Source organism: Ambystoma mexicanum, chromosome 5q (genome assembly GCF_040938575.1).
Source record: "Ambystoma mexicanum isolate Mex_15411 chromosome 5q, UKY_AmexF1_1, whole genome shotgun sequence".
Taxonomy (NCBI): Eukaryota; Metazoa; Chordata; class Amphibia; order Caudata; family Ambystomatidae; genus Ambystoma; species Ambystoma mexicanum.
In genome coordinates this window covers 1,142,671,265-1,142,695,350 of record NC_090933.1, presented here as the reverse complement: position 1 = coordinate 1,142,695,350, position 24,086 = coordinate 1,142,671,265, and the positions used below count along the sequence as shown (strand labels likewise).

The 24,086-nt window shown below is 43.7% G+C and overlaps 1 protein-coding gene across 1 annotated transcript in view; it reads left to right on the top strand.

Annotated features, from left to right (window-relative positions):
• The window catches only part of NDRG1 (N-myc downstream regulated 1), a 432,144-nt gene that overhangs the window by 31,538 nt on the left and 376,520 nt on the right, over positions 1-24,086 (top strand). Inside the window, exons 2-3 of the mRNA XM_069621660.1 lie at positions 12,068-12,143; positions 14,146-14,181. Coding sequence (XP_069477761.1) covers positions 12,084-12,143; positions 14,146-14,181 — 96 coding nt within the window. The 5' untranslated portion in view covers positions 12,068-12,083. The remainder of the gene's footprint in view (positions 1-12,067; positions 12,144-14,145; positions 14,182-24,086) is intronic.

Genomic DNA, 24,086 nt, shown 5'->3' with positions numbered 1-24,086 from the left:
ACATTCATTTACGGATGTAACCCTGTTTACAACCTTGGGAGGGGTGTGATTGTTATGTGAGTTGGCACCCAAATGGTTAGTAACATCGGGACCTATTAAAGTTGACAGAAGTGGGTTAATTAGAAGAGCTGAGGCGTGTCGGGCAGTATAAAAGGTGATTTGAGTAAACTTGTTTGTGCAGAACCATTTGTAATGGGTGACGTCTGTGTGAGTTGTGCAAAGCTAAAAGAAAAAGGGATTCCTGTCTCCTAAGGAAATCGTCAGTATCATGGGAACAATTATTTTATCGAACGATGCAACAAAGTTGAGCCGAAGGCAATTAGTGAAACATCATGAAGTAGAGGAGAACATGAACATTGAGAAGAACAGTTGGACACAAAATCTTGGCGAACACAGAATATCTACAGGAATGGGATAAACCAGTGACCTGCGCTGCAGCCAAGAGCTAGTAAAGAGCTCTGAGTCATGATTGAAACGATCGGGTATGGTTCGCTAGCATGCCTCAAATTTGAATTGTACCAAAAACAGACAAGGTCTCAAGATGCTCCTCTTACCATAGTCGTTATATTTGTACATTTTTGGATAATGTATTAGACTTTTACAGATTGATAAAATGATCAGAGATGACCAGTAATAAGTAAATTAATCAGAAAAGGCAAGTAATCAGCCAACACGTGTTTCGAGCTTTGCTCTTCCTCGGCCTGAAACAGTCTATTCTTCTCTGATCAGAGCACTTTAATAGGCATGTGTAACCTTTTGTACAGTTGATTGTATCCTGCTGATAGTCTAATCACTGTGATATGGGGTCTGCGACTATATGCTGGACTGGTGTACTAGCAACAGTTGTTGTCCTGGTGCTATGGCGTCCATATCTGGTGCGAGACAAAATTGTGCAGTATGCCAGTATGCCATATGTTTTCTGCAATGTGCTGTGCTAATCTAATTCCAAAAACAAACACCTACAAAGGGATTCCATGAAAAATGGCATCCTAGTCATTCCTCGAATGGAAAACCATTTATTATACACAAGACCTTGGGCAACACCATGTGTTGTAGTATTCCTTTTGTGATGTAGAAGACCACTCGTATCATATTCGTACAAAGATTTTAAAAATGGATGTACTTCAAATAACGAAGAACACAACGTATTTCGTCACGTATGACCGTGACTACATAAATACTCGGTACAATTATACAAAATCCATAACAATCAATATATATCCACAAAAATAACATCAACATTTATACAGAGATCAAATGCAACAATGTAAATACAGAAAAGGCTGTCTTCTTGAATCAAATAATCTTCCAACCTCATTATAGAGACAGACCTCAAAATGTAACACAAAACTACACTACACATATACTCTACACATATACTATCGCATAACCCAACATGTTTCTTTCCTTCAAAATATTCTGTTGATCATTGGGGAAATTAATCAGGTGTATGATAATTTTGCAGATGCACAACTATTGATTAGTGGAGTACCACTCTGAAATGGAACTTATACAGAAGTTTGTTATTGATTACTTTGTATTTTACAATTCTCTTTGTACATGGTAGTACCTAAGACTGTATTTGTTGGTAGTCTGGTAGGTATGAGAAGGAGAATCCTTTGGGAAAAAAGTCACAATAGTGATCTCATAAGTTGCTCTTGATTCATATCTCAAACGAACATTGTTGGTATGCGGTCAAGGAATACCAGTCACACTTGGTGAGTGGACAAGCAATGTGGTCGAATCTACTGATTTTAGATTCAGAGGTGTCACAGCAAAGAAGTGCCCTAACTGGATTACCAAGTAGCGGGGCAAAAGGAAGTCAATCTAGAGAATGCCCAGAGCAAGGAAAGGTGAACAAACAATGTAAGGGAACGGAGGATGCACATTGTGTTGGATTCCTCCAAGTTTAAAGAATTTGTGATGAAGTTTCTGTGTTGGGTGGAAGGTGTGTAGTGAGTACTTGGCATGCAGCAGACAAACAGAAACAGTGCAGGTGTGATGCGGCTGTCTGCCGTGCTGACTGCTCACATTTTATACTAAAGTGCATCTTGAGCGGTTGGTGTGGTTTGGGTGAGGAGACTGAGTATAAGGGGTGCTATGTGCTACCTCTGGAATCTGATATGCCACCCCATGATCCTAAATAATGATCAGTGTGTGTATGTGCGTACGCTCGTACTTTATGCCACCCCTGCATAAGTCAGTGCCCCACTTGGGCCACCCCAGTCAAGAGTCTGGACATTCCACTGACCAAGCAATTGGGCCGACAGGAGAGAAGGCTTCATCTCTGGTCTCCTCCCTGTCTTCAACCACATTTATTAAGTGTCACATAAAGCCATCTGATCATGTAGAAAGGCCAACAAAGAGACGTATTGTGACCCTTCGTTTGGTGCAATTACAAGCCAATTGGTGGGATGGAACAAGACCTTCTGCCAAACATGGAAATAATAAAACGAAAGTTATTTAAAATTGAGATGAGAGCATTATGAAATGTTACTTTTAGTAATCATTTATGGTGGTGTAATTGCTAAAAGAATGTTAGTCCTCTGGATCCCCTATCTCGGTTGAAAACGTTTTGGGAGATTCCCTTTTGCTATATTGTTTGACCTCGCGTTCAAATCGGTAACCTTCTCATCATTTACTTGTAATGGATTGGTAGAGCATACTAATGCCCTCGGAATTAATGCATGTATCGCACATTGCTCGCTGTACAGTTTTATAAATAAGAACTCTCTAGTTCAGGTGAGTGACGCACAGAAGCCAGGCCATCTCTGCCCAAAACTGGCCCACAAGGAAAATGGGGGAAATGGGCCTACTTAAAACGCGGTCCTGATGGCAAGACCATGCCAGCACTCACTCTAGATCGTATTCTTCTGTCTATTAGGCGGCTCGAGTTCCTGTATCATATTTGAACATTAATTGTAACCCCACCGCCTTTGGCTCATATATAACACTCGACCTGTGCAGCGCTCATGGCTTCCTACCTAGGTTTGCACTATATAAAACCCAAAATTCAAATGCAATACAAAACACCCCTGTGGGAACTGGGAAACTCCTAAATGTGTAACAGAGAGGTTCCTTTGGCTGGCTGGGCATGCACTCTGCGAACCAGTACTTTTTAATGTATGCTCAAACTCTAGCATGGCAGCTAAGCCAATAAATAAGCAAGTCTGCGACTATTTCCTCCATGCTTGTGGGACATTCCATCCAACGGGATGTGACCGGAGCACTTTTTGGCCTTTTATTTTTACGCGCGGCTGCCACACATAGCCCCACCTTCCTGAGCTGTGCCACGCGCATTGCCCTTCAGTCCTTTTCTCCGCGTGGTCAGGGTAGGAGGCACTTGCATATCACGGAATATTTTTCTTTTTGTTGCCTTGTCCTGCCCCGGTTCCACAGTCCTCTTTCTTGAGTCTATGCCAGAGCGTCTGTGATTTGTGTCCTATTCATTGTGCGAACATTTCATGAGGACGGATTCCCACTCTTTGCCTGGAGGGCTTGGGCCAGGAACGCCGGTGGGACTCGTGCTTCTACTGTGACTTCCTCTCCGTCTGGGCACTCCAGTGTCCGCTTGTCAGGTGGGAGGAGGTGTTCTGCGAAATCCTCCACCAAATTTACAGTAGTTCATTGAAGAAAAAAGTAAGCAACTGTTAAGTTTATTATTTTTTTTTAAACTTTTTAATATTATTATTATATATAATATACTTTTTTAAGAGCATCACTGCCAGGGGTTTCCTTCCCTGGGTCTTCGGGTCGGGAGGGGCTCAATTGGCTCTGTTGCCAGGGATCTCCCTGAGGTATCCCAAAAGGAATCTAATTGGCACTCTGGAGTTTCCTCATAGGTCCCCTGCAAAGGGGCTGCCAGGACTGGATCTTCATCCGAGGTTCCCCTTTTGGGGGCTAAAGTTGGGCCCAGTCCTTCTGGGTCTGTTGTCACCAGGGTCAGTCCTGAGGTTTCCACATCTGGAACAAAGTGTTCTGAGTCTTGGCTTGAGGTTCTGTAAAGTGACTAAACGTACTGGGGTTATCCCTGAGGTGCCCCATCTTGGGGCTATATCATTGAGGGTTCCTCTTCGAGGGCTCTGGCTTCAGGGGGTGATCCAAAGTCTTCCCACACTCATGCCTTTGGTCGAACCGATCCTGCTGAGGGGGCAAAGAAGCCAGTTGAACACCTTAAGTCTTCGACTACCAGGTCAGCCGAGGTTCCCTCGCTGGGGGCTAAATTAACAGCAGACTCTTAAGGGGTCGCAGTAACGCTCTAGGTCTTCTAGCACCGGCTCTGCCGAGGTGTCTTGTCACAAGAGTAAAATGGAACATAAGTCCTTTGTCTGAGGTCTCGGATTTGGCATTTGTTCCAAGGGCAAAAGCCCTCCTGGTGTCTTCTTCCTTTGTGTCAGGAATTGATCGATGTTGGGCTGATCAGTATCATGCGTGTCTTGATGTGGTTATAGGTTTGTGGTGGCTTGCTTTGTCACAGAGGTCTCAAAATTGTCCTTTTTTCAAGGAAGAAAGCCTGCCTGAGTTCCTGGTGATAGACATTGGTGGTATAGGTTTGCAGCAAGCGATATTGAGTTTCCCGGGTGCAGAGCTTCGTGTGGTCTGTTATTTCGAGGTTGGTAATCCTTATGGTGGGACATTTCTGGGTGAATTTCTTGGGCATTCTTGTTGGTGAGGTACTGATGGCCAATAATTTGGGGAGCTCCCAGACACAGAAGTCTCCCTGTGGAGCTTGTATTGTCACTGGAATATTTGTTTGGGTTGGAGTCTCGGGATTTCTCTGTGGGTGGGGGTTTGGTAGAGAAATTCAGGCAGTTGGAGTTCAAAGTAGCAAAAGTCACAGTGGTTAGGTTCAAGAAAGTATGCAGGTTGGAGGGATTAAGGTTCGGGCTGTAGTAATCCAGGCAGTGGGATCCGGGAGGTAAAAATTCAGAGTGTTGGCCTTCAGTTCGAGGTAGGAGTAGCAAATGGCAGGGTTCAGGAAGTGGTAAGGATTGGATTGGAAGATTCCAGGTGGTTATGTTTGAAACCGCGAGTTCAAGATTTTTTGGATCGGTAAAGCACAGTTGGGTTTTCAGAGTATAGGAATTCGAGGTAGCAAGCATTCGGAATGAACAAAATGTCAGGAACATCAGTCTTGTTTGAAATGGCTAATTTCAACATGGTATAAGCAAAGACCAGCTAGGGTCAGTTAGTAAGGTGTTTAGAATGAAGAGTTCCAAGTGCAGTAGGAATCTAGTAGGCAGAGTTTGAAAGTGGTTAGGTTTAGGAGCATTCAAATTGAATTAGTGTTTTAGAATGGCTGAGCAGTGGGAGTTCCGAAAAGCAAACTTTAGAGCAGCAGGAACAATGCCATTATTAGAGTGGCTGAATTTCAGGAGCAGCACAAACCAAGCCAGTACGGTCCTTGAGGGGGTAATTCAAATGTTGCTAAATGCAAGCAGCTGAGAGTTGAAGGCAGAATTCTTTTTTTTTTTTAAAGTTACAAGAGGTGAAGTCTTTCGGTAGTAAAATTTAGGTGGTGAAAACCTCACAGTAGCCAATTGAGATGGTGGAAACATCACAACAGCAAAATTACCAAGTGGCAAGACTTCACAGTAGCAAAATTCAAAGTGGCAAAATGCAGACAAAGTTCAGAAATGGTGAAACCTTGCGGTACCAGAATTTCAAAAGATGGTGAAAACCACACAGTAGTAAAGTTCAAGGAGTAGTGGAGATGTCAGTGGCAATGTTCAAAGTGGTGAAACTGCACAGTTGCAATGATTTAAGGTGGTGAATAATAATGGTAGTGGAGCTCAAAGGTGGTTATGCTTCAGTGGCAACATTCAATGAGGCAGAATTCGGGACAGCTCAATTCCAGGTGGTGAAGACTCAAATTTAGCGAAACCCCACAGTAAAAGTCCAACATAGCGAAATTGCACCCTAGTAAAGTAAACTCAAAATAAGGTGAAACCTTGTGGCAGCAAAGTTGTAAAGTGGTGAGATCCCTACAGCAGCAACATTCAGGTGTGGTGAAAACACACCGGCAGGATTCCAAGTGGACCAGATTGGAAAATGGCAGAACCCAAAGTGGTGCAAATGTCATAGCAAAATTCAAATGTAGAGAAACCTCAGTTGCAAAATTCAGATGCAGTGAAGCACAGTAGCCAAATTCAAATTTGGTGAAACCACACGGTAGCAAGATTAAAAATGTGGTGAAAACTTCAGTGGCAAAGTGCAAATGTCCAGAAATACCATAGTGGCAAGAGTTAAATGTGGTGACTCTCACAGAAAAATAATTCAAATGTGAGACCTCACAGAGGCAGAACCCAAGAGAACGAAAGGAGCAAAAACCTATAGATTATACATGTGTTGCAACCTCACAGCAGCAACAAAGTGCCATAGTGCAAAAGTTCCAGGTGGCAAGAATTTGCAATGGCAGAATTCAAAAAGTGGATTCCCACATGATGGATTCAAACGTTTGGGAGTATGTTGCGTCGTCCCTTACCTTTCTGCCTGTGTCCCTCTGATTTGGGGACGAGGTGCTGCAGCGCAGGACAGGGCTGGGTGCGGTGTCGGTCGAACAGGCTAACTGGAAAATCACCCTTATCCACTGCCCATCAACAGCTGCCCTTGGGGTGTGGAGATGGGTCAAGTGACCAGTGGAGAGGATTGAATGCACTCTACAATCCAGGCAGAGTTGAGGGAGAAAACTGAGGGGCTGCTCTCAATTGAGCAGAAGTCCTCTAGAGAAAGAAGTCAAGCCCCAGCTACAATGATGCACTTACTATGCTCTGTGATGCTTCAGATGGCAATCTCACCATGTCACAAATGTCCCTGCCAGGAAAATGGTCTAGTGGGTACAATTTTTATTTTTTTCCATTCAGGGTGACTCGCACGCCTCGTGGCCAAATTTTAAGACTGCCTACACAGGCTTCTTGACATGCTTTCCAGTTTGAAAATGCTTGATTCCAGCATTTGCTTACCAAAAGACACTAGAACCCACACAAGCTTGCGCTCGCCTCGTTCTCATCCTCGTCGATTTGTTGTAATGATGCAGAGCCAAGTCTAAGTAGGATAGTGATGTATTCCCCATTATAATTTGGTCACCACATAGTTAGCTGAGCATATCGATCATGAATACCAGTTAGACCAGAGTCGGAGGATGCAAGGATGGATGACAAGTGACTTCCAACTGTGTTCCTGACATGCCTAGGGTTCCATGTATTTCACCATTCCATTGCCCCATCCCTCGATCATTCAAGGTTCTCTACATAGTTTATTGAAACCAAGCACCTTTATCTTCTGCACAGGTCTTGAAGATAAGTGTATTACGTTTCTAGGGTGCTTGTGCATCATTTGGATATTCGCAGAATCCTTTTGGGCTAGATTTATGCTAGGTCAGCAAGTTTTGCTTTTGATTGTCATACTGTGATAACGAGGTATTTTCATTTTACTTTTAGGTTTAATTTATGAATTTTATGGTATTCCAACTGCATTGGTTTACACTATTAGTACATTTTGTAAATACATTGTATGCATTTTAAAGTGTGTATGAGAATGTATAGGCAATTTTCCATAGCAAAATGCTTGTATTTGAGCTAATTTGCATTCTAGATAGCTTTAAGACACGACTTGGCTCAAACAGAATATTCTACTTTCACATTTTTAGATGGAAGATTTTTTTGTTGTTTTTTTAAACCCAGTAACGTTACTGGTGTTTATACATACGTTTGTGTTGGCTTCAATTATAATAGACAGTGCATGGTAATGAATTGTCAAAAGTATTAGTTTAAACTATTACTCAACAAAGATTCAATACAACGCATAATTTCACCTTTGTGCACTCCTCGGCTGTATTGTGGCACGCTGAGTTTCGCACCAGCCACTATATACCAGGATAATACCATTCGTATTGGGTGATTAGATGTTCTCAGAAGGCCTTGCAGATCTATGCTCCTTTATTTCCTCTGTGTACTGTCACATACGTACACAATCATTGCAGCTCCTCTGCACAACCAGAGTGGAACGTCTTTCTTTTGCATTATCTTAGTTTGGATTGTCCTGCATAGGGGATTATTGTTGTATTTGAGTGTGTACCTAGCTTCGAGAAGCAACGGAGCGCTTTACAGAGGTATGCAGCAAGAGTAGGCAGGATACAGAGGGATGGGTACAGCTGTTGCAGGTTTCAGTGCGGAGAGAGGCGGGTGGCAAATAGCAAGTCATGTGGTGCGAGGGGCGATGTGATGGCCTAGGTGTCTGAGACAGAGCGATTCCCTGAAGATGTGCGTCTTGGGTTATTTTCTGAATTTTAGAAATTGATGCTGACTGGGAGGAGGTTCCATAGTCTTGTGGCATATGCAGAGAAGGCTTGCAGCAGTAAATTTCAAGTCTGCACATGTCCTGGCATCTGGTGGTGTGCTGTTTGCCAGAGATGCTGAGGTTCTCTGCAAGGTAGCTGAGTGACTTGAAGGCAATTCTCATAGATTATGCTCCAAGACTAAGGTGATTTGTGCGTGTAGTGTTAGCCAGTGAAGGTCGATGTGGGTTTGGGATGTGGTCATAGGCGTGAGGCCACGTGTAGGAAACTTCTCAGGGGCACATGGGAGGATGACAGTAGGATTTCAAGGCGTGCATTGTCCAGGTGGGATGGGACCAGTGCTTGAACAGTTGCTCTAAAGCTGTCCGGGGGAAGGTCTTGACTTTTCACAGGAGGGAGAGGTGAGAGGTGATGCCATGCTGTCAAGAGTTTTCTTCGCTGTTGGGAGAGGTGTTTGTCCCCCTCTCCATCCCTCTGACCACGCCGCTCACCTGGAGCGATCACTCCCTCATCTCTCCTCTCTTCCCCCCCCCAAGCCAAGCCTACCCCAACAGTGCCACCTACCTTCTCGGACATCCGGCCCATGAAGCGTGTGTCATTTGAGGCTTTTGCCGCCACTTTCTCTCCCCCCCCCCCCCTCCACCCCTCCACCTTTGGCTGTCTCACATCCTGACACAGCCCTGTCTCTGATCTACTCTTCAATTTCTGATACGCTTGATGCTCTTGCCCCTGTCATGAGGATCTGTTTGAAGTCCAAAGCCAAGTGCAATTCCTGGTATGACTCGGACCTAGCTACACTTCAAAGTAAGTGTAGGGCAGCTGAGAGGAAATAGAGGACTTCCTGTTCATCCTCTGACAAACTGGCCTGTCGCCTGCTACAAAGGCAATACTGACTCTGTCCTCACCAAGAAGAGTCCACATTTAAGCTTGTGTCTCTGTGGCATCTAACAACTCGGCCGAACTCTTTAAAATCTTCAAGGAGCTGGCCAACCCTGCTGCAGTCTCTACCCCTCCGGTTGCCTCCCAAGCTCTTTGCAATGCCCTTACCTCTCACTTCATTAAAAAAAAACCAGGACATCCAATCCACCCTCTCCATCTGTGCTTGCTGACCCTCCTTTAGCCGCCCTCCCACCAGCCTTCTCATCCTTTCCTCTTTTCACCCCTGACGAGGTCACTAGACCAGTCCAATCTATGAAAGCCTCGTCAAAACGGGTTCATCCCTGTTCCTCTAAAACCATCAAGGACCACATTGACACCCTCGCTCCGGCCCTTGCTGATTTTTGCAACCACTCCTTTGCCTCTGGATCCTTCCCCTCCCCTCTGAAGCACTCCTTTGTGCATCCTCTTCTGAAGAAACCCACAGCTGATTGTCCAGCTAACTATCGCCCGATTTCCATTACTCCCTTTCTTGGCAAACTCCTGGAAAAGTTGGCCATCTCTAAGCTTAACCTTCATTCCAATTCTGTTGGCTGTCTCCATGACCACCAGTCTGGCTTCAGAGCTGCCAGAAGCATGGAAACTGCTCTCCTGAACATCTGTGAAGATCTGCTCTCCAACCTTGACTCTCCCTCATCCTCCTCGATCTCTCTTCTGCCTTCGACGCGGTCAACCATACCATCCTGCTCGACCGTCTCTGTGAAAACCTGGGTATCACTGATCAGGCTCTGGCCTGGCTGACCTCTTTCCTCTCAGATTTACCCTCCCAAGTCCAACTTGGGTCTTTTCCTTTCATCTATCTTTCTCTCTACCTGTGGTGTTCCCCAGGCATCTAACCTCTCGCCCTGGCTTTTCAACCAATACCTGGCAACTCGCGTCCACTGCATTGCCACTTTCTGGTCAAATTTCCAGTGCTATGCTGATGAGGCTTGACTCCTTTCCAGGCTGCCCTCTGCCACCTCCTCTCCCTCTCTCATCTCTGATTGCCTAACTGCCATTCAAGATTGGCGTGCCACCAATGATCTTTGTCTGAATGCCAGCAAGACGAAGATCCTCCTCGGCACACCTTCACCATCCTTTCCCCTCACTCTCTGGCCAGCCTCCCTTGTCCCTCCTCCTATCCCCACCTGCGAGGCTAAGAGCCTCGGGGTCATCCACTCGTTCCTTCTCTGCCCACATCACTGAGGTCTCTAAAAAGTCAAATTTCCGACTGCACCTCCTCAGAGGTACTCTGCCTTTCCTCTCCTTCCCCCAGAAGCTCATGGTATCCCAAAATCTGGTTCTCTCTAGCTTGGACTATTGTAACAGCCTCTTTCTAAATCTACCTGCCTCTACTCTCCGCCCTCTGCAACTAATCCAGAACAGGACTGCAAGACTTGTCTTTGGCCTCAAGCCCTGGGATCGTATCTCTCCAGCTCTGAAATCTCTCCACTGGCTCCCAGTGGATGCAATGATTAAATTCAAAACCCTCTGCATTGTCCACAAGGCTTTCTGGGGCCTGGGTCCAAAATACATTCAGCTATCCCTGCGCAAATACCTCCCCTCTTGAGCTCTTCGCTCCTCTACCTCCAACTCCCTCAGGGTCAGTCGTTTTTCATAGAAACGAGCTGGGGGTAGATCTCAGTCTTTGGCTGGGGCCTCCCTCTGGAACAGCCTCCCTGCCACTCTAAAACCCGAGAAGAACCATCTCTGGTTCCGGAAGCACCTCAAGACCTTCCTCTTTTCTTCTCTCTTCGCTCCCCCTCTCCCCTGCTGATCTGTTCTCTTTGCACCGTGCACCTGGCCACCCTCTGTCCTTCGGGCCCAGGTACTTGCTCACCCTGTCACCCTCCCGCACTGCCTCCGGGCCACCCCTTGCATTGGGGTCTGTATCTGTACCCATACAGCCCCCCTCTTTCTTCCTGCACTTATCAGACCTACCCTGTCTGCTGCCTTAAACCTAGTACTTGCAAATTACTGGCTGCACTACCACTATTTGTTGCCTTTATTATTTATCTGTTTCTCCTCTGCTTCGCACTTTCCACTTCTCACCTTTACATGCACTTTTCCCCTCCACCCCCTCTCCCCTGCACTTGCGCGTTCTCAATGTCACTGGGCCTAGTAAGATCGCTGTTTTGTTCTCCCCTGTTCTCCCTCCCTTGCCTTGTCGCACTCTGAAACACTTGTGTACGAGCGCGATAGATCAATCTATATGAATCAAAAAATCTTCCAGTCACTTGAAAGTACCTCTTTTTCCAATAAGTGATTGATTAAATGTTTCTTGTTCGTGGGATTATATCCAATGTTGTGCCAGATCAGCGCAAAGGAGATCTACCTTTTTTTTCAATAAATTGCTGAAAATGTGTTGAACAATTTGTGACATACTCGTATAGGATTCTGAGGAAACAGTTCTATTTCTGACGATGTGAAAAACATCTACAACACTATTGACTACTTGCTACAATATACCTCTATGGTAAACCTTAAATAACTCTGCCTCTTATTGGATCTTAGGAAAACACTGATTTTTAAAAATGAAGATTTTCTTAGTGCCAATTTCATAACAGCAATACCTATGCCTTTAAAAAAAAAGCAAGATTTTAAAAAATATAAATATTTAATATCTGGAAAGTATTCCCCATACACGAACAATTCCAAACATAATGTAGCTTGGTAATTTTAACTTGCAAATGTTTTGGTGGTTTGAATGCAAAAATATTTAAAATGATTCACGAATGGATGATATACCCTTTTGGAATACATTGATTATATCGGCTGTGTTATTTAGGTTCGTTCCTACCTCTCGTGTGTATACCTTGTGGGCATTGCTTCATATTTTGATATTTTCTTTTTCAGAACTGCAATATCCAGAATGTCCAATTTACTGCAGGACGTTAATCTTTCAGAGGTTAAACCTCTCATAGTGGAAGAGGTAAATGTTTCTTTTTTTGTTTCATAAGGTTTTAGAAATGTTTTACAAATATTACACCAATTCTTTTGCATTGATTTCACCCACATATACTATTAAATGTCACCCTATCAGAGTTGTAGAAATAATGATGGCAGTTCTGGACAGCTATGATTCATACTGATATTTCATTATTTGGTGTGCTGGCTGGGCAGGTGGTCTGTGTCACCAGCATGTGATGTACCATACATTTGTTAACCTGCGTAACAATGGCCATATTGGCCTGCAGGCGTTTTAGTGGTGAATTAACCTTACCATAATTACCCATAAATCTGTTCCGTTAGTGTGTCCCTTGATTTTTGTTCTTAATCCAGTGGCATAATCCAAAATGTGGGCTTCCCCTGCAAAATATCGAGAAGGGCCTCTGAAATTCCCTCCACCAAGAAGCATATAAAGGCATTTGACGAGAAGGGGACCAAAGGGGTCAAAATTGGAATTGATGGACCAGGAGCTGGAACTAGTTTAGGGTGTCGGACTTTCCTATGACCAGGAGTTACTCTTGTGACCCAGGAGCTATCAAACCGAATGGCTTCTCTGGATGGTGTACGTTTTGTGAATGGCTTATAGTAAGGAGTAGGATGGGGAGATGCAAATACATTCAAAGGTTTGAACATTTTGTAATGGCGATTTTAATTTTTGGGTTGTGCATACATTTTTGGGATTTGCATGCCATTTGACCCCTTTTTAGTGATATTTTGCACGAGATATGTATTCAGATCAGTCGCTTTGTTAATATTTCTTTCCCTTTTAATTTCCTCTTTACATAGCAAGGCTGAAGCACTGACAGGAAAGCAATCTCTCATTTGGTCGTGACCTATCTGGGGCACTCCTACTGCCATTTTTATTTCTGACCAACCTATTTTTATGTGATGACACCTTTCTTTCACTGCTGCAAAATCGAACTACCATGTGAGATGCAGACTATGGGCCTCATTACACGGACGGCGGTAAGGGTGAACGGTCACTGTTAATGGCAACGGTGACCGTTAACCCTTACCGCCGTACTACGAGGTCCCTTTGCGGGTTGGAGGATTTAACGCCTGCTTCTTGCAGGCGTTAAAATCCAACCCGCTAAGGGACCTCAGAGCTAATTACGGCACCGCAAAATTGCGGTGCCGTAATTAGCGCCTTCCCCATTCCCATAGAGCCCTATGGGGCAGAAATGGGAATGGGGAAGGGCAATGGCGGAAAGGGGATTTACCGCCCCTCCAACCTTGGAATGGGGCGGTAAATCCCCTTTCCGCCAAGGCGGTGCCGGTATTTTACCGGCATGAGCCATGGCGCTAATAGCACCATGGCTCACCGCCTACCGTGTAATGAGGCCATATATCTTTTAGACAATTATTCTGCTTCACATGCCTTCTAGGCGTTTCCTAAAGCTCCATTAGACATTTAATGTCACATATGTATCTTTGGATGGCTCCCTGTAGTAAATAAATGCAGGGACGAAACTTCAATGCTGTCTGCTAGGTTATTTTCATAAAGGGTGTCCCAGTGAGAGTAATGTTTGAGACGTTCCTTATTTTCAAATACAGACGCTGACCTTGATTTCAAACTGCACCTCAATAGACACCTGTCCCTAGGGTGTGATAAGAATGGCTTAATGTCACAAGAAGCTCAAAGGCTTTCTATTTTTATTTCTCAAAATATTAATTTGTTGTAAAATTGAGTAATTGTGATTCCCAATTGTTGAATGCAGCCATTATGTTAGCTTTTTCATTTTAAGAGGATTCTATGCAATCATGCACAACTGATTTGTGTATGTGTACCCTAAGATGGAAAAGTAAACCTTAACTAGGAGCGCCATACATGAGCATACTTGGAGATCTGGGTGTTCTCCTGGCAGGGTTCCTTGCAGTAGTGCAAGATTCTCAGTGGCAGATAGAGGTACCACGTTTACTAGGAAGATGGTGGGGATGAGGATTATGAACCGAATTTACATCTTCTCTACATTTGTCTTTTGCAGGGAATCAGTGTTGTCTATCCAGAGCTTGAAATTAAGGCAAGTAAAATACTTTTGCTGTTGATCTTTTGAAGGTTCTATTTTATACCATTGCCTGATAATTGTTTCATCACTTGTTTCCTAAACACTTGATTTCTGGAATTTCACATCACAACAACCTTACTTAGGTTATTTAAAGTGATAACCATGTATTTTCAGTATATTGATCCTTTGTAACTATTTACCACAAATGCTTCGATTTGAGTGAAATGTTGAGAATTTTTATTATAATTTTTGCAGAATTTCTGCAAAATGTAGGGATGCTATTTTTGAGAAGCACCCCTGCATCAACTAATTTGATTTAAAGGTGAGCATTTTATTATGGGAAGTGGTAAAAACATGGGTGAGTCGGATTTGTTGTGCTACTGCATCTTCTGGTGTTGGAAGAAAACCGCAAATAAAGGTTGATGCTTCTCTACGTTTGGGAACTGAGTGAACTCTACGTCCGAGGTGAATGCCTTCTCTTCTCCTGACTAAATAGAAACGGTATGATTGAAAAAGAAAAACTCCTATATAACACTGTGTATGTCACTATAGAAATAGGAGAAAAATAACTTGGTGAATTCCACTTTCTCCAAATTTCATGTCCCTTTTTCCCCATACTGTATGTATGTTTTTATGGGATGTCGATGTTTATAGTGCAGTGGTTGCAGACATCCTGAAAACTATAGGTAGAGTGACTGAGAACTGTCTTCGCTGTGTCACTCCCACCTCATTTTTCCCAGTTGCTCATGTTGTTTTGGAATGTTGCTATTGGAAGTGGTTTCAACCCAGCACTCCACCTAAGTCGAAGCCTAGCATGAGATGCCCAGCTGGAACCCTTATTTATATATTTTATGTCAAAAGCTTTTATTTCTGGATGGTGTACCCTTATATCACACCCCTCTCTTTGAATCCCCCTGGTCTCACTGAACCAAGGAGTAGGTTTGTTTTGCAAATTTAAAAGATTTATTTGATGAATTGAATATATATATATATATATTCACACTTTTATGAATATGAACAATATCTGAATATCACACTTATGAATATTATGCAGTGATCAGCAATGGGTAATAGTGCAATAGTCAACAATCTCTTTAATCAATTAGGAGTATGGATAAGAAGAATAATGTAGCAGGGAATAACTTTGTGTGGGTTCAATGAAATTAATGCAACACAGAAATGAAACTTGAAATTAATTCAATCAAAGACAATGTAATCACTCTTTTCCCCCTGATACTACTCACTCCCACCAATATGCATTAGGAAGAGATGGAATGTGGGCACACAGGTTTCAGGAATAACAATCAACAATTCCATGTTCAATGGAATAAATAGAGAACGGCTGTGGGCAAAACTGAAGAATTGTGGATGCCCTGTGGACCTATGGAGGCAATCCAGGCACTGTATAACGATACCTCGATCCAGGTTCAAATTACTGCAAATGGAGGTCTATCAAGGAGGATCAAGACATCCCGAGGCATCAAGCAGGGATGTGCCCTCGCCCCTTTTCTCTTCATACTCTATATGGCTGATATGAAGTCTTCACAAGATCAGATCCGGGCCTTCCCACCGAAGGTAAATGGCATAGAGATACCATGGATGCTATATGCGGATGACGCAGTGTTCATAGACCAGACGCCGATAGGTCTTCAGCGCAGGATTGAGGCTTTTAATGACTATCTTAAAGCCAATGACATGAAAGTAAATGCAAAAAAATCTATGATTTTGACTATGAAATAAAGCCGCAGAAAGAAAACAGCAGGGAAAATACAGACTTGGTCATTGGAAAAAGAAAAACTGGCAGTAGTCGATACTACGATCTACCTCGGGATAAGAATTAATAGGAACTGCAATGAGCAGGCCCATTATACCCTGATCAGAGAAAAACTAAAAAGTCTGGTTAACCAAGGGCTACTTCTACATCGTAGATACGGGAAATTTTCTCTGTTGCCGATTACAACCTTCTATAAGCAAAAGGTAGTGGCCGTCATTACATATGGAGCCGAGGACCTCATAGCCCTAAGATGGGAGGTCTGGAACCTATGCAAAGCCTATTTGTGGCGAAAGATCTTGCGCCTTCCAAATTCGCTACCCTTGGAACTTATAAGATCGGAACTAAGACTGCAATCCATCACTTCAATCATGACGTGGAAATCGCTATCGCTTTATAGAAAGTGTATTTTGGACAATCCACCCGTGCCATTCAGAATCCTAGCAAAGCCAGGGTTTTCCAGTAGTGATTCAATTCTCCAAGACTGGAAAATGAGATGTGAAGAAACTTTAAAATACCTGGCGATCTTTGAAGACACCCTGAAAAATAACCCAGATAAGGCTAAAAGAACAAATCGGGAAAAAGACTGGGAGGAAACACAGGAAAAGAAATTAACACGAGACCTATGTCATAATGTCATCTGGGAACGCAAAGCTCTGAATATATTGACTCCATATTTGATTAAATTTCCCTCTCAGCACTACCGAGATCTGCTGTAGATTTAACATCTGGCACTCGAGAGAAATAAGGTGGCGAAGAAGGCAAATTGACAAATCACTAGCATACTATAGATTTTGCAGAAAGAAGGCCCAACTGGAAACTATAAGGTATGTGATGCTAACTTGTCCGAACCTGATATTGAATCGCCTGATGTACATGGGAAATTATACGAGCCTGATCTCGGAGGAGAACGAAGAAGAGTATTGGGAAAGGCTCATCACAGCTGAGAAAGTGGGCCGTACTTTGGACGCATTGAAATTTGTTGAATCCTTAAAACTGGAGCAGGAGGAGGGGGAGTCTGAGGTGGACGCCACCCAAACAACTGGAGATTCTGGCCTAGGGGCAATCATTTAGGGATTTTGAACCTAATTTGGGGGGCCTCCACCTCTTTGAGGAGGGATTGTTAAAGGAATGTTAAAGGTTTAACTTTGTTTAACCAATAAAACAAAAAAAACAAAAAAAAAAAAAATTGTATTTTCAATCCCGATTTCCCCCCAGAAAGCTTAGAGAGAACTGGAATGATTTTAAAAGGGATCAAATGCTTTTAAATGTGGTTTGAAATGAATGGGGAAAAATGCTAAAAATGGATTTTAATTCACTAAATGGGATTCAGAACTAGTGAGAGCCACTTTGGATAGGTTCAGGTAAACACTAGCAATGATTGTTTAATGACTAGCAGATGAAAAACGAAATTCAGAAGTTGAAAGCTAGAAATAGCTATTTTTACATGTGGTGTAATTGAGCCAATGCAAAATCGCGGCAAACTTTTCAGCGCACAAAAAATGATTACAGCAAAACTATAATGAATTGGAGTGCGTTTCTTAGTTCGTTTTGAAAGCTGAGGATGCTAGCTTCAAAATGACATTTACATTTCGTTCCTATCATTTACGGTTCAAAAGCTACAGAGGTTTTAGTAAAGGTTGATTTTTCTCAAAAAGAGTTAAGATTTTACCAACAAGGATGGGTTTATACTAAGGGGCTATGAAGATGCAAGATGCCCAACAGCCAGCCACCAGAGCAGCGGCACCTCCGCTCCAACTTTTGTCCGCCAGGACACTTGACTAACTTCAGAAAAATATCAGCGCGTAAATGATTACCACTAGAATTATCACAGGATTATGTGGATGGAATAACAATTTCAGGATGGACAAAAGAGATTCTATAATGCAGTTCTGGATTTGCTGGAATGGGTTGTATTGGATTACTTAGGTTGGTTATGGACAGTTCTACGCTAAATACTCACAGCTATAGTTCGGAATGGGCCTGTCAGAAATCTGGTCAAAGGTTTGGCTGGAATTCATTCGCCACCGGACCGGTCTCAGGCACTTGATTCTGCTCTCAGCAAGGCACTCTGGTCTGCACAGCATCTTGGACTAGATCTGATGGGTTCTGGGTTACTGCTATGCTCTACTGATCTGGATCTCGGGGTTCTAGCAAGGGTTCTTAGCCAGAAGCAGCCAAAACAGCACAGCCAGGCTGTTGAAGTGGTTGGGCCCCATGGAAGTTTAGGGGTTAAAATCAGGTTGCAGGATTTGAAAGACCAGCTGAGAAGGGTTCAGCTCTTTGGATTGGGCCTTTTGCTTCAGAGTTCTGGAGTCTGGATCTGGGTTCTGGAGTCTGGAGATGGGGTTTTCTTGCAGAGCGCTTTGCCGGTATATCAGTGATCAGTGATGGGTGAATGTGTGTCTGTCCTCAGCAGTCCCTATTTATGTATTTTCCAAGTGGGTGGGGAGGCTGATTATACTATGCCCAACCCTCTAAGAATCTGATAGGTCAGAGAATTCCCTCTCCCCTGATTTGAGAAGGGAACAGTGTGTCATGAGGTGTCAGTGACACTGTGTTTATGGTCCAGAGAAAACCCTCCCCATTGTTTCTACCCAGAAAATCTATTTTTCCTAAAAAACATATTTCCAATATCCCCAACTTGTTAATAATACATATTTACATTGCAGATTATACGTTTCTGTCAATGCCCCATCTTCCTACGAGTTTTGGTTCACAAATGCCAGTTTTTCGCGTTTTTGGGCGGATACTCCGTGTCAGTTCTGTACCAATTTTTGTACATACATGCACATACCATCTGGGCATATCCCTGTAAATTTTCATATTCCTAACATAATCACAATAGCTAGAATATAAACATTTTCGTGGTTCAGTCTCTGAATATCGCACAGATTCCAGATTAGTTTAAAACTGTGAGCGAACTTTAATTTTAATAACCTATAAATTACATATTTTTTATTAGTTCAGTGCAATTTGCTACAAGTCTTTTTCTCAAACATATTTTCTGTGCCTTCTGAATCCACAAACGGTTTGTCTCCGCCACCAAGGTCTTGGCTGGGCCAGAGAGTCACATGGGCTTGTCTTCCTGGGCAGTTGGTTTCAGTTCACACCCGAATTAGCATTTTCTTTCAGTTCAAGGAGCCCATTGTCTCTTTACCAGAGCAGCAGAGCAAGTCTCTTCCTCTTCTCATTAGCATCCAAATGAGATCCTCTCCTTTTGGTGGGAAGGAAAAGGGTGGTGTGTTCTCAGTGGGGAAAAACCTCTTTGAAGTTTTAGCTGAATCAGGTTACCTTGTAGTCAATTGTGACATTGTTCCTTACGAAAAATTAGTTACAAATTTAAAATAAGCAAACATAACTGCAATTCCAGTCTTTTTCAACATGAAAATCAATAGTGGCACCCTATATTGCATTTCATGGAAGTCCCTTCTTTCCCCACACTTAGATTTTGAGACACAAGTTTAACATTAGAGGTTTAGAGATTGCCGGCTTCTGACAGAGGCGAATAGCGGTATTGCACCTATTTTCAACATATTTTTCCAAGCCAGCATCTTTAAATGTGGATTTTCTTCTGATAAATGTACTTCTGCTGACATTGTATTAATGTGGATTCCTGAAGTAGAATGATTAACACCCAACAAAGGTTGGATCTTTGTGTGGTTTGTGAACCATAATTTTTGCAAATTTGACAACCAAGAAAAATTGATTTCCAAACAGCTGTTTCTTTTGCAATCAGCATGTTTTTTTTTTCAAGTAGTTTCATGGTACTCTGTGGGTAGCCCAATGGTGGGTTTTGGCAGTGGTCTCCTGTGTTACCACTGACATAGGCAAAAATGGATTGACGGCCTATTTCAGGTTTTTCCTGCGCACTTCTGGGTGATTTTAGCATGTATAATGCTTTCCAGCGGCCATCTGATGTTCCTGATGCAAACAGCGCACCGTAATGTTGCAGGGCCTGGACTAGTGGGTTAAAACATCCCACACTATACTCTCTTGAGTTCTTTTCAATCTTCTTACCAAGAAACCGACATTCTAAACCTTTATGGAGAAAGCCCTATGACCGACTAGGCAAAAGGCATTCACCATGGAGCTTGATGCATTTTTGATGTGCCATTTCAATTTTTGAGATGGTTTTAAGGGCCAATGCAATATCCAAATTAAATGGTCTTTAATAGGGCACACTTCAGAAGGGCATTCTGCTAAGTGAATATATTTCATGACATTCTTATGTTGTCATTTTTAGACCTCATTTGTGATCAACTATTCTGAATTCGAGCACATGCATAACGCACAGTTCTCTATTGGAACTTTTAGATTGACATGGTCTGAATGTTCCCTGTATTCAGGCTGGAAAGTCTAGTTACCTTGTATTTTTTAAAATCCTTTATTTTTTTTGCCACCAGTTAACTGAAAAATTGAATGACATTGCATAGCCAGTCTACCTCATTTCAGAGCATTTGCCCGTCAATGATTGGAATGAGAATCTCTATGCTAACCCCTGGTGGCAATCGCTCCCATTCTAAGCACACAGACAGGTGCATTTACTGGGATCCCAACTTACTACCGCCTTTTTTTACTGTACCTTTTTGATGGTGTGCAAACCCCATACCTAATTCCCTAAATATATCCTAAAATGTTCAATAACCCTGCCTCCACATCCCTAAATAAATAAAAAAATAATAATAAAAAAACAATTAAAAAAATAAATGCAGTAAAATGGCCTGATCAATTGTGTGAGACGGCCACGGCGAGTTGATTGGGTACCTGTCCCTGTGGTACTGTTATCTACTTTAATCTATGCGAGGAACCTTCCAGGCCTTGGTTAAAAAATACCAACTAAAGAATTATGGTCCGTACTTGCACAAAATTATCTACCCCACAATAATGATTTAAACTTACCAATTGCACAGACTACACGTGGCCTCTCTTTATCAGAGAATACCTTATTGGAATGGATTGTGTCCTCCCACGTATTCCTCATCTTTTGATATCCAGATGCTTCGGAATTGTCTTTTTTTTGGAAGAGGGAGATGTGCGTTGCTGCAATTAACTCTGTCCCTTGAGGGCCTCTGTCTCGAGGGTGATGTCATTGATGGTGTGTATATATAGCACGTGCAGCGCCTGTTGGCTTCAGTTCCATTTTTCCAAGTAAGCTTATGCTTCCACAACTACAGCGTACTTCTTTTCAAAAACGTTTCTTCCTCTGACACCTACTAACCCAAAGACTGGGTTCAGAAGTGTCAGGACTGTGTCTCCAAGATTTTGATAACTGACCCACAATGAGTATGCCTGTGGTGTCTCGGTGTGGGGCACAAGACCTCGGCCTGCTCGAAATGCCAGTCTATGACCAGAAAACCTCTGAAAGAGCAAAAGGTGAAGTTGGCGGTAGGTAGAAACTCCAAAAATCCCCATAGACTACTCTGTTGAAAAAAACCTTATTTGGATGATGCGAGAGGTGACACTCCTCGAAGGAAGAAGGTGAAATGGTGCAGGTTGAGGAGTGGCTTCCACCACTTCTGTGATGAATCTTCTATGAGGTTGCCCACTTCTTACTCCGACTTCTTTCCTGAGAGAGCTATATCCTGTCCCACAAAGGCCTCCATTACTGCCGAAAGGGAAGCATTTAGGTTAGAAATGCTCAAACTATTTGATAAACAAAAACCCTCCACAAACCATGCTCCTACCATGCCTTCTAAAGCCAGTAAGGAAAGTACTTGAGCCAAATCCCACACGCCCTCGAGCCTGTGACATAGGCCATATACTCATCGAGAGCTGTCGAGGCCTCATCGTGATGAGAAATCATAAGGATCCTTTGTGCTGTTAGTCGAAGATTAAGTTGATCGAGGTCATCAACTCCATCCACACCAAGGGCACCTTCACAGCATCGAAGCACTCCATGCCCTCAATGACTTAAATAAAAATATTGACTACTCCTCCATCAATGCCTATCCCAGATTAAACTTGTACTCATTTGTCAGGAAAGGATTATTTCAAATCACTATCCTCGCATTTATGAGGAAAATGAACCATCAGATAATGATGCACAATTTGGTCTTCAATATATGATAAACCAAATGTGCCTGGTGGAGTCCAGGCTAAAAGATGTTTATGACAACTTGAAAACAGCCAGTGTCGTGAACACTTCACCAGAGCTAGAATTTGGTAAACCTGACTCTGGTGAACATGCAGATGCAGCATATAGACGGTTAATGTCTAAGATTGTGGATTATGTCAAGCCCGGCAGAGAAAAACGTGACAAGAAAATACTAGCCATCTAGTAGTGAGCCCCAATCCCCCTGCCCCCTCACCCCCCCCCCCCCGGAGGTTCAGGCAGCTACGGCCACCTCAAAACAGGAAAGTGTTTTCAGTGGGGAGCATGGCTCTTAAATCGGCCAACGCCACATGTGCCTTGGCAACATTTTCGTTCACTCTATGGGACTTTATTTCAATGGTAGCTGAGCATATTCCAGAGGGGGAGGAAAGGGACAGCTTCTTTGCTATTGTTCGAGACGGCATAGAAGCCATGTGTGAGGTTCTTCAGTCTGGTCGCTGAGGAAGTCTGGATATGCGCTGTATGTGAAATCCAGACTCCTTAACATGCCTTTTGATGGGTCTTGCCTTTTTGCCAGATCTTTAGGTGCCGCTATTGGGCAGCCTAAGCCCTTTCACTCCAGTGGACAGCTTTGGAAGGGTAGATCTCTTTGCTGCTACTCAGTTAGAAGTGCGAGAGGAATGGCTTGTCAAAGAGGCCAAAGAAGATTCCCTTGTGGTGAACGAGGGAGAGCTGGACAGCTGCAAAGCCTGCTTCAGCAGGGGCATCCTTACTAACAGCCACTGCTTCAGCTGCCTCAAAATGGAGGTCTTGAATCATGAAACCCTAGTGGGGAGCAGACTGTCCCAGCATCTGAAAGAATGGCGAGTCATTACTTCGGATGCTTGGGCATTGGCAAACCTAGCTTCATTCAGAGATATCAGAAGCATCCACAGGGGAGCCATTCTTTGAGGGTTCCAGATCCGCTCTTTGTGTAGGAAATTTTGACCATGTTGGAGGAAGGCGCTATAGAACCAGTACTTGTAGTGGAGAGTGTTGGGAACACACAGGTCCCTGGCGCAGGAGTGGAATTAACCACCCCCCCCACAGTGGTCTTGATGCCTGCAAGTTGGAGCTTAAACAGGCATTTGCGACCAGAGCAGGGAAGGAGGGTTAGGGTCTCATTGATGAGATGGGTAGGGGGAAGTTAGGATAACCGGAACAAGGGTTAGGTAGAGGTTGTGGACAGGATTGGGGGAATTTTGGGAAGGGTTTTGATTGTTGCGCACCTTTTCCACCTGCCAAACGAGATGGCGCTAACTATCTTTGCGTATTGGTGCATGAGTCATAGGACAACAGAGAACGGATCTAGTTTACAATAGGATACCAACAGATGAACTAGGCAAATTGCACATAATAATAATAATGTCAGTTAAACAACTCACTGGCGTTAAAATGCATGCACACTTAGCTCTCTCGTAGTCCCAGTCCAGAGATGTGGTCTTTGGTTGTCGCCAGTCGAGAGCTGTCAGTCTTGTGCTGAGTCTTTAGTAATTTGCAGGCAAGGTCCAAAATGTTGCCAATGGGTTCCCGTTCCTAATATTTGCCGGGCTATGCTGATTAACAATGCCTTCATGGGCGTCGCCACGCGAGGCTTGCAACATATGCCTTTTTGTTTGTTCTGCAGGCTTAGGGAATGTGTTTCATCCAATGTAAACAATACACGTGCCGCCGCAGCTGCAAGCGAGAAAATAGTTACAGTGAGTGGGTCGCCAGAGGTGTGGCTACTTAGCTTTGCATGCATGTGCAGGGGTGAAAATATGGGCTGGATTCGGCCCATGTGCTCCCCCCAGTTCCCCTCTGTAGCGCGGCAGCACTTATCTTTAGTGAGCGAGGGGCGGGTTGCTGGTCTGGTGGGGCGGCGCCCCTCGCGTGTGAATTCGTCAGAGCTGCTTTGCACACGTCCTCATATCCTGAAGTCTCGAGCACAAGCCCCGTACCTCAGGGCTCGCGCATGCGCGGTAGCGCACCACACCCGATCTTCCTCCTGATTGGCTGCCCCTGCCCAAAGCATGCTGGGCAATGTACTTTCTACGTACTCCCAGCCTACAGAGG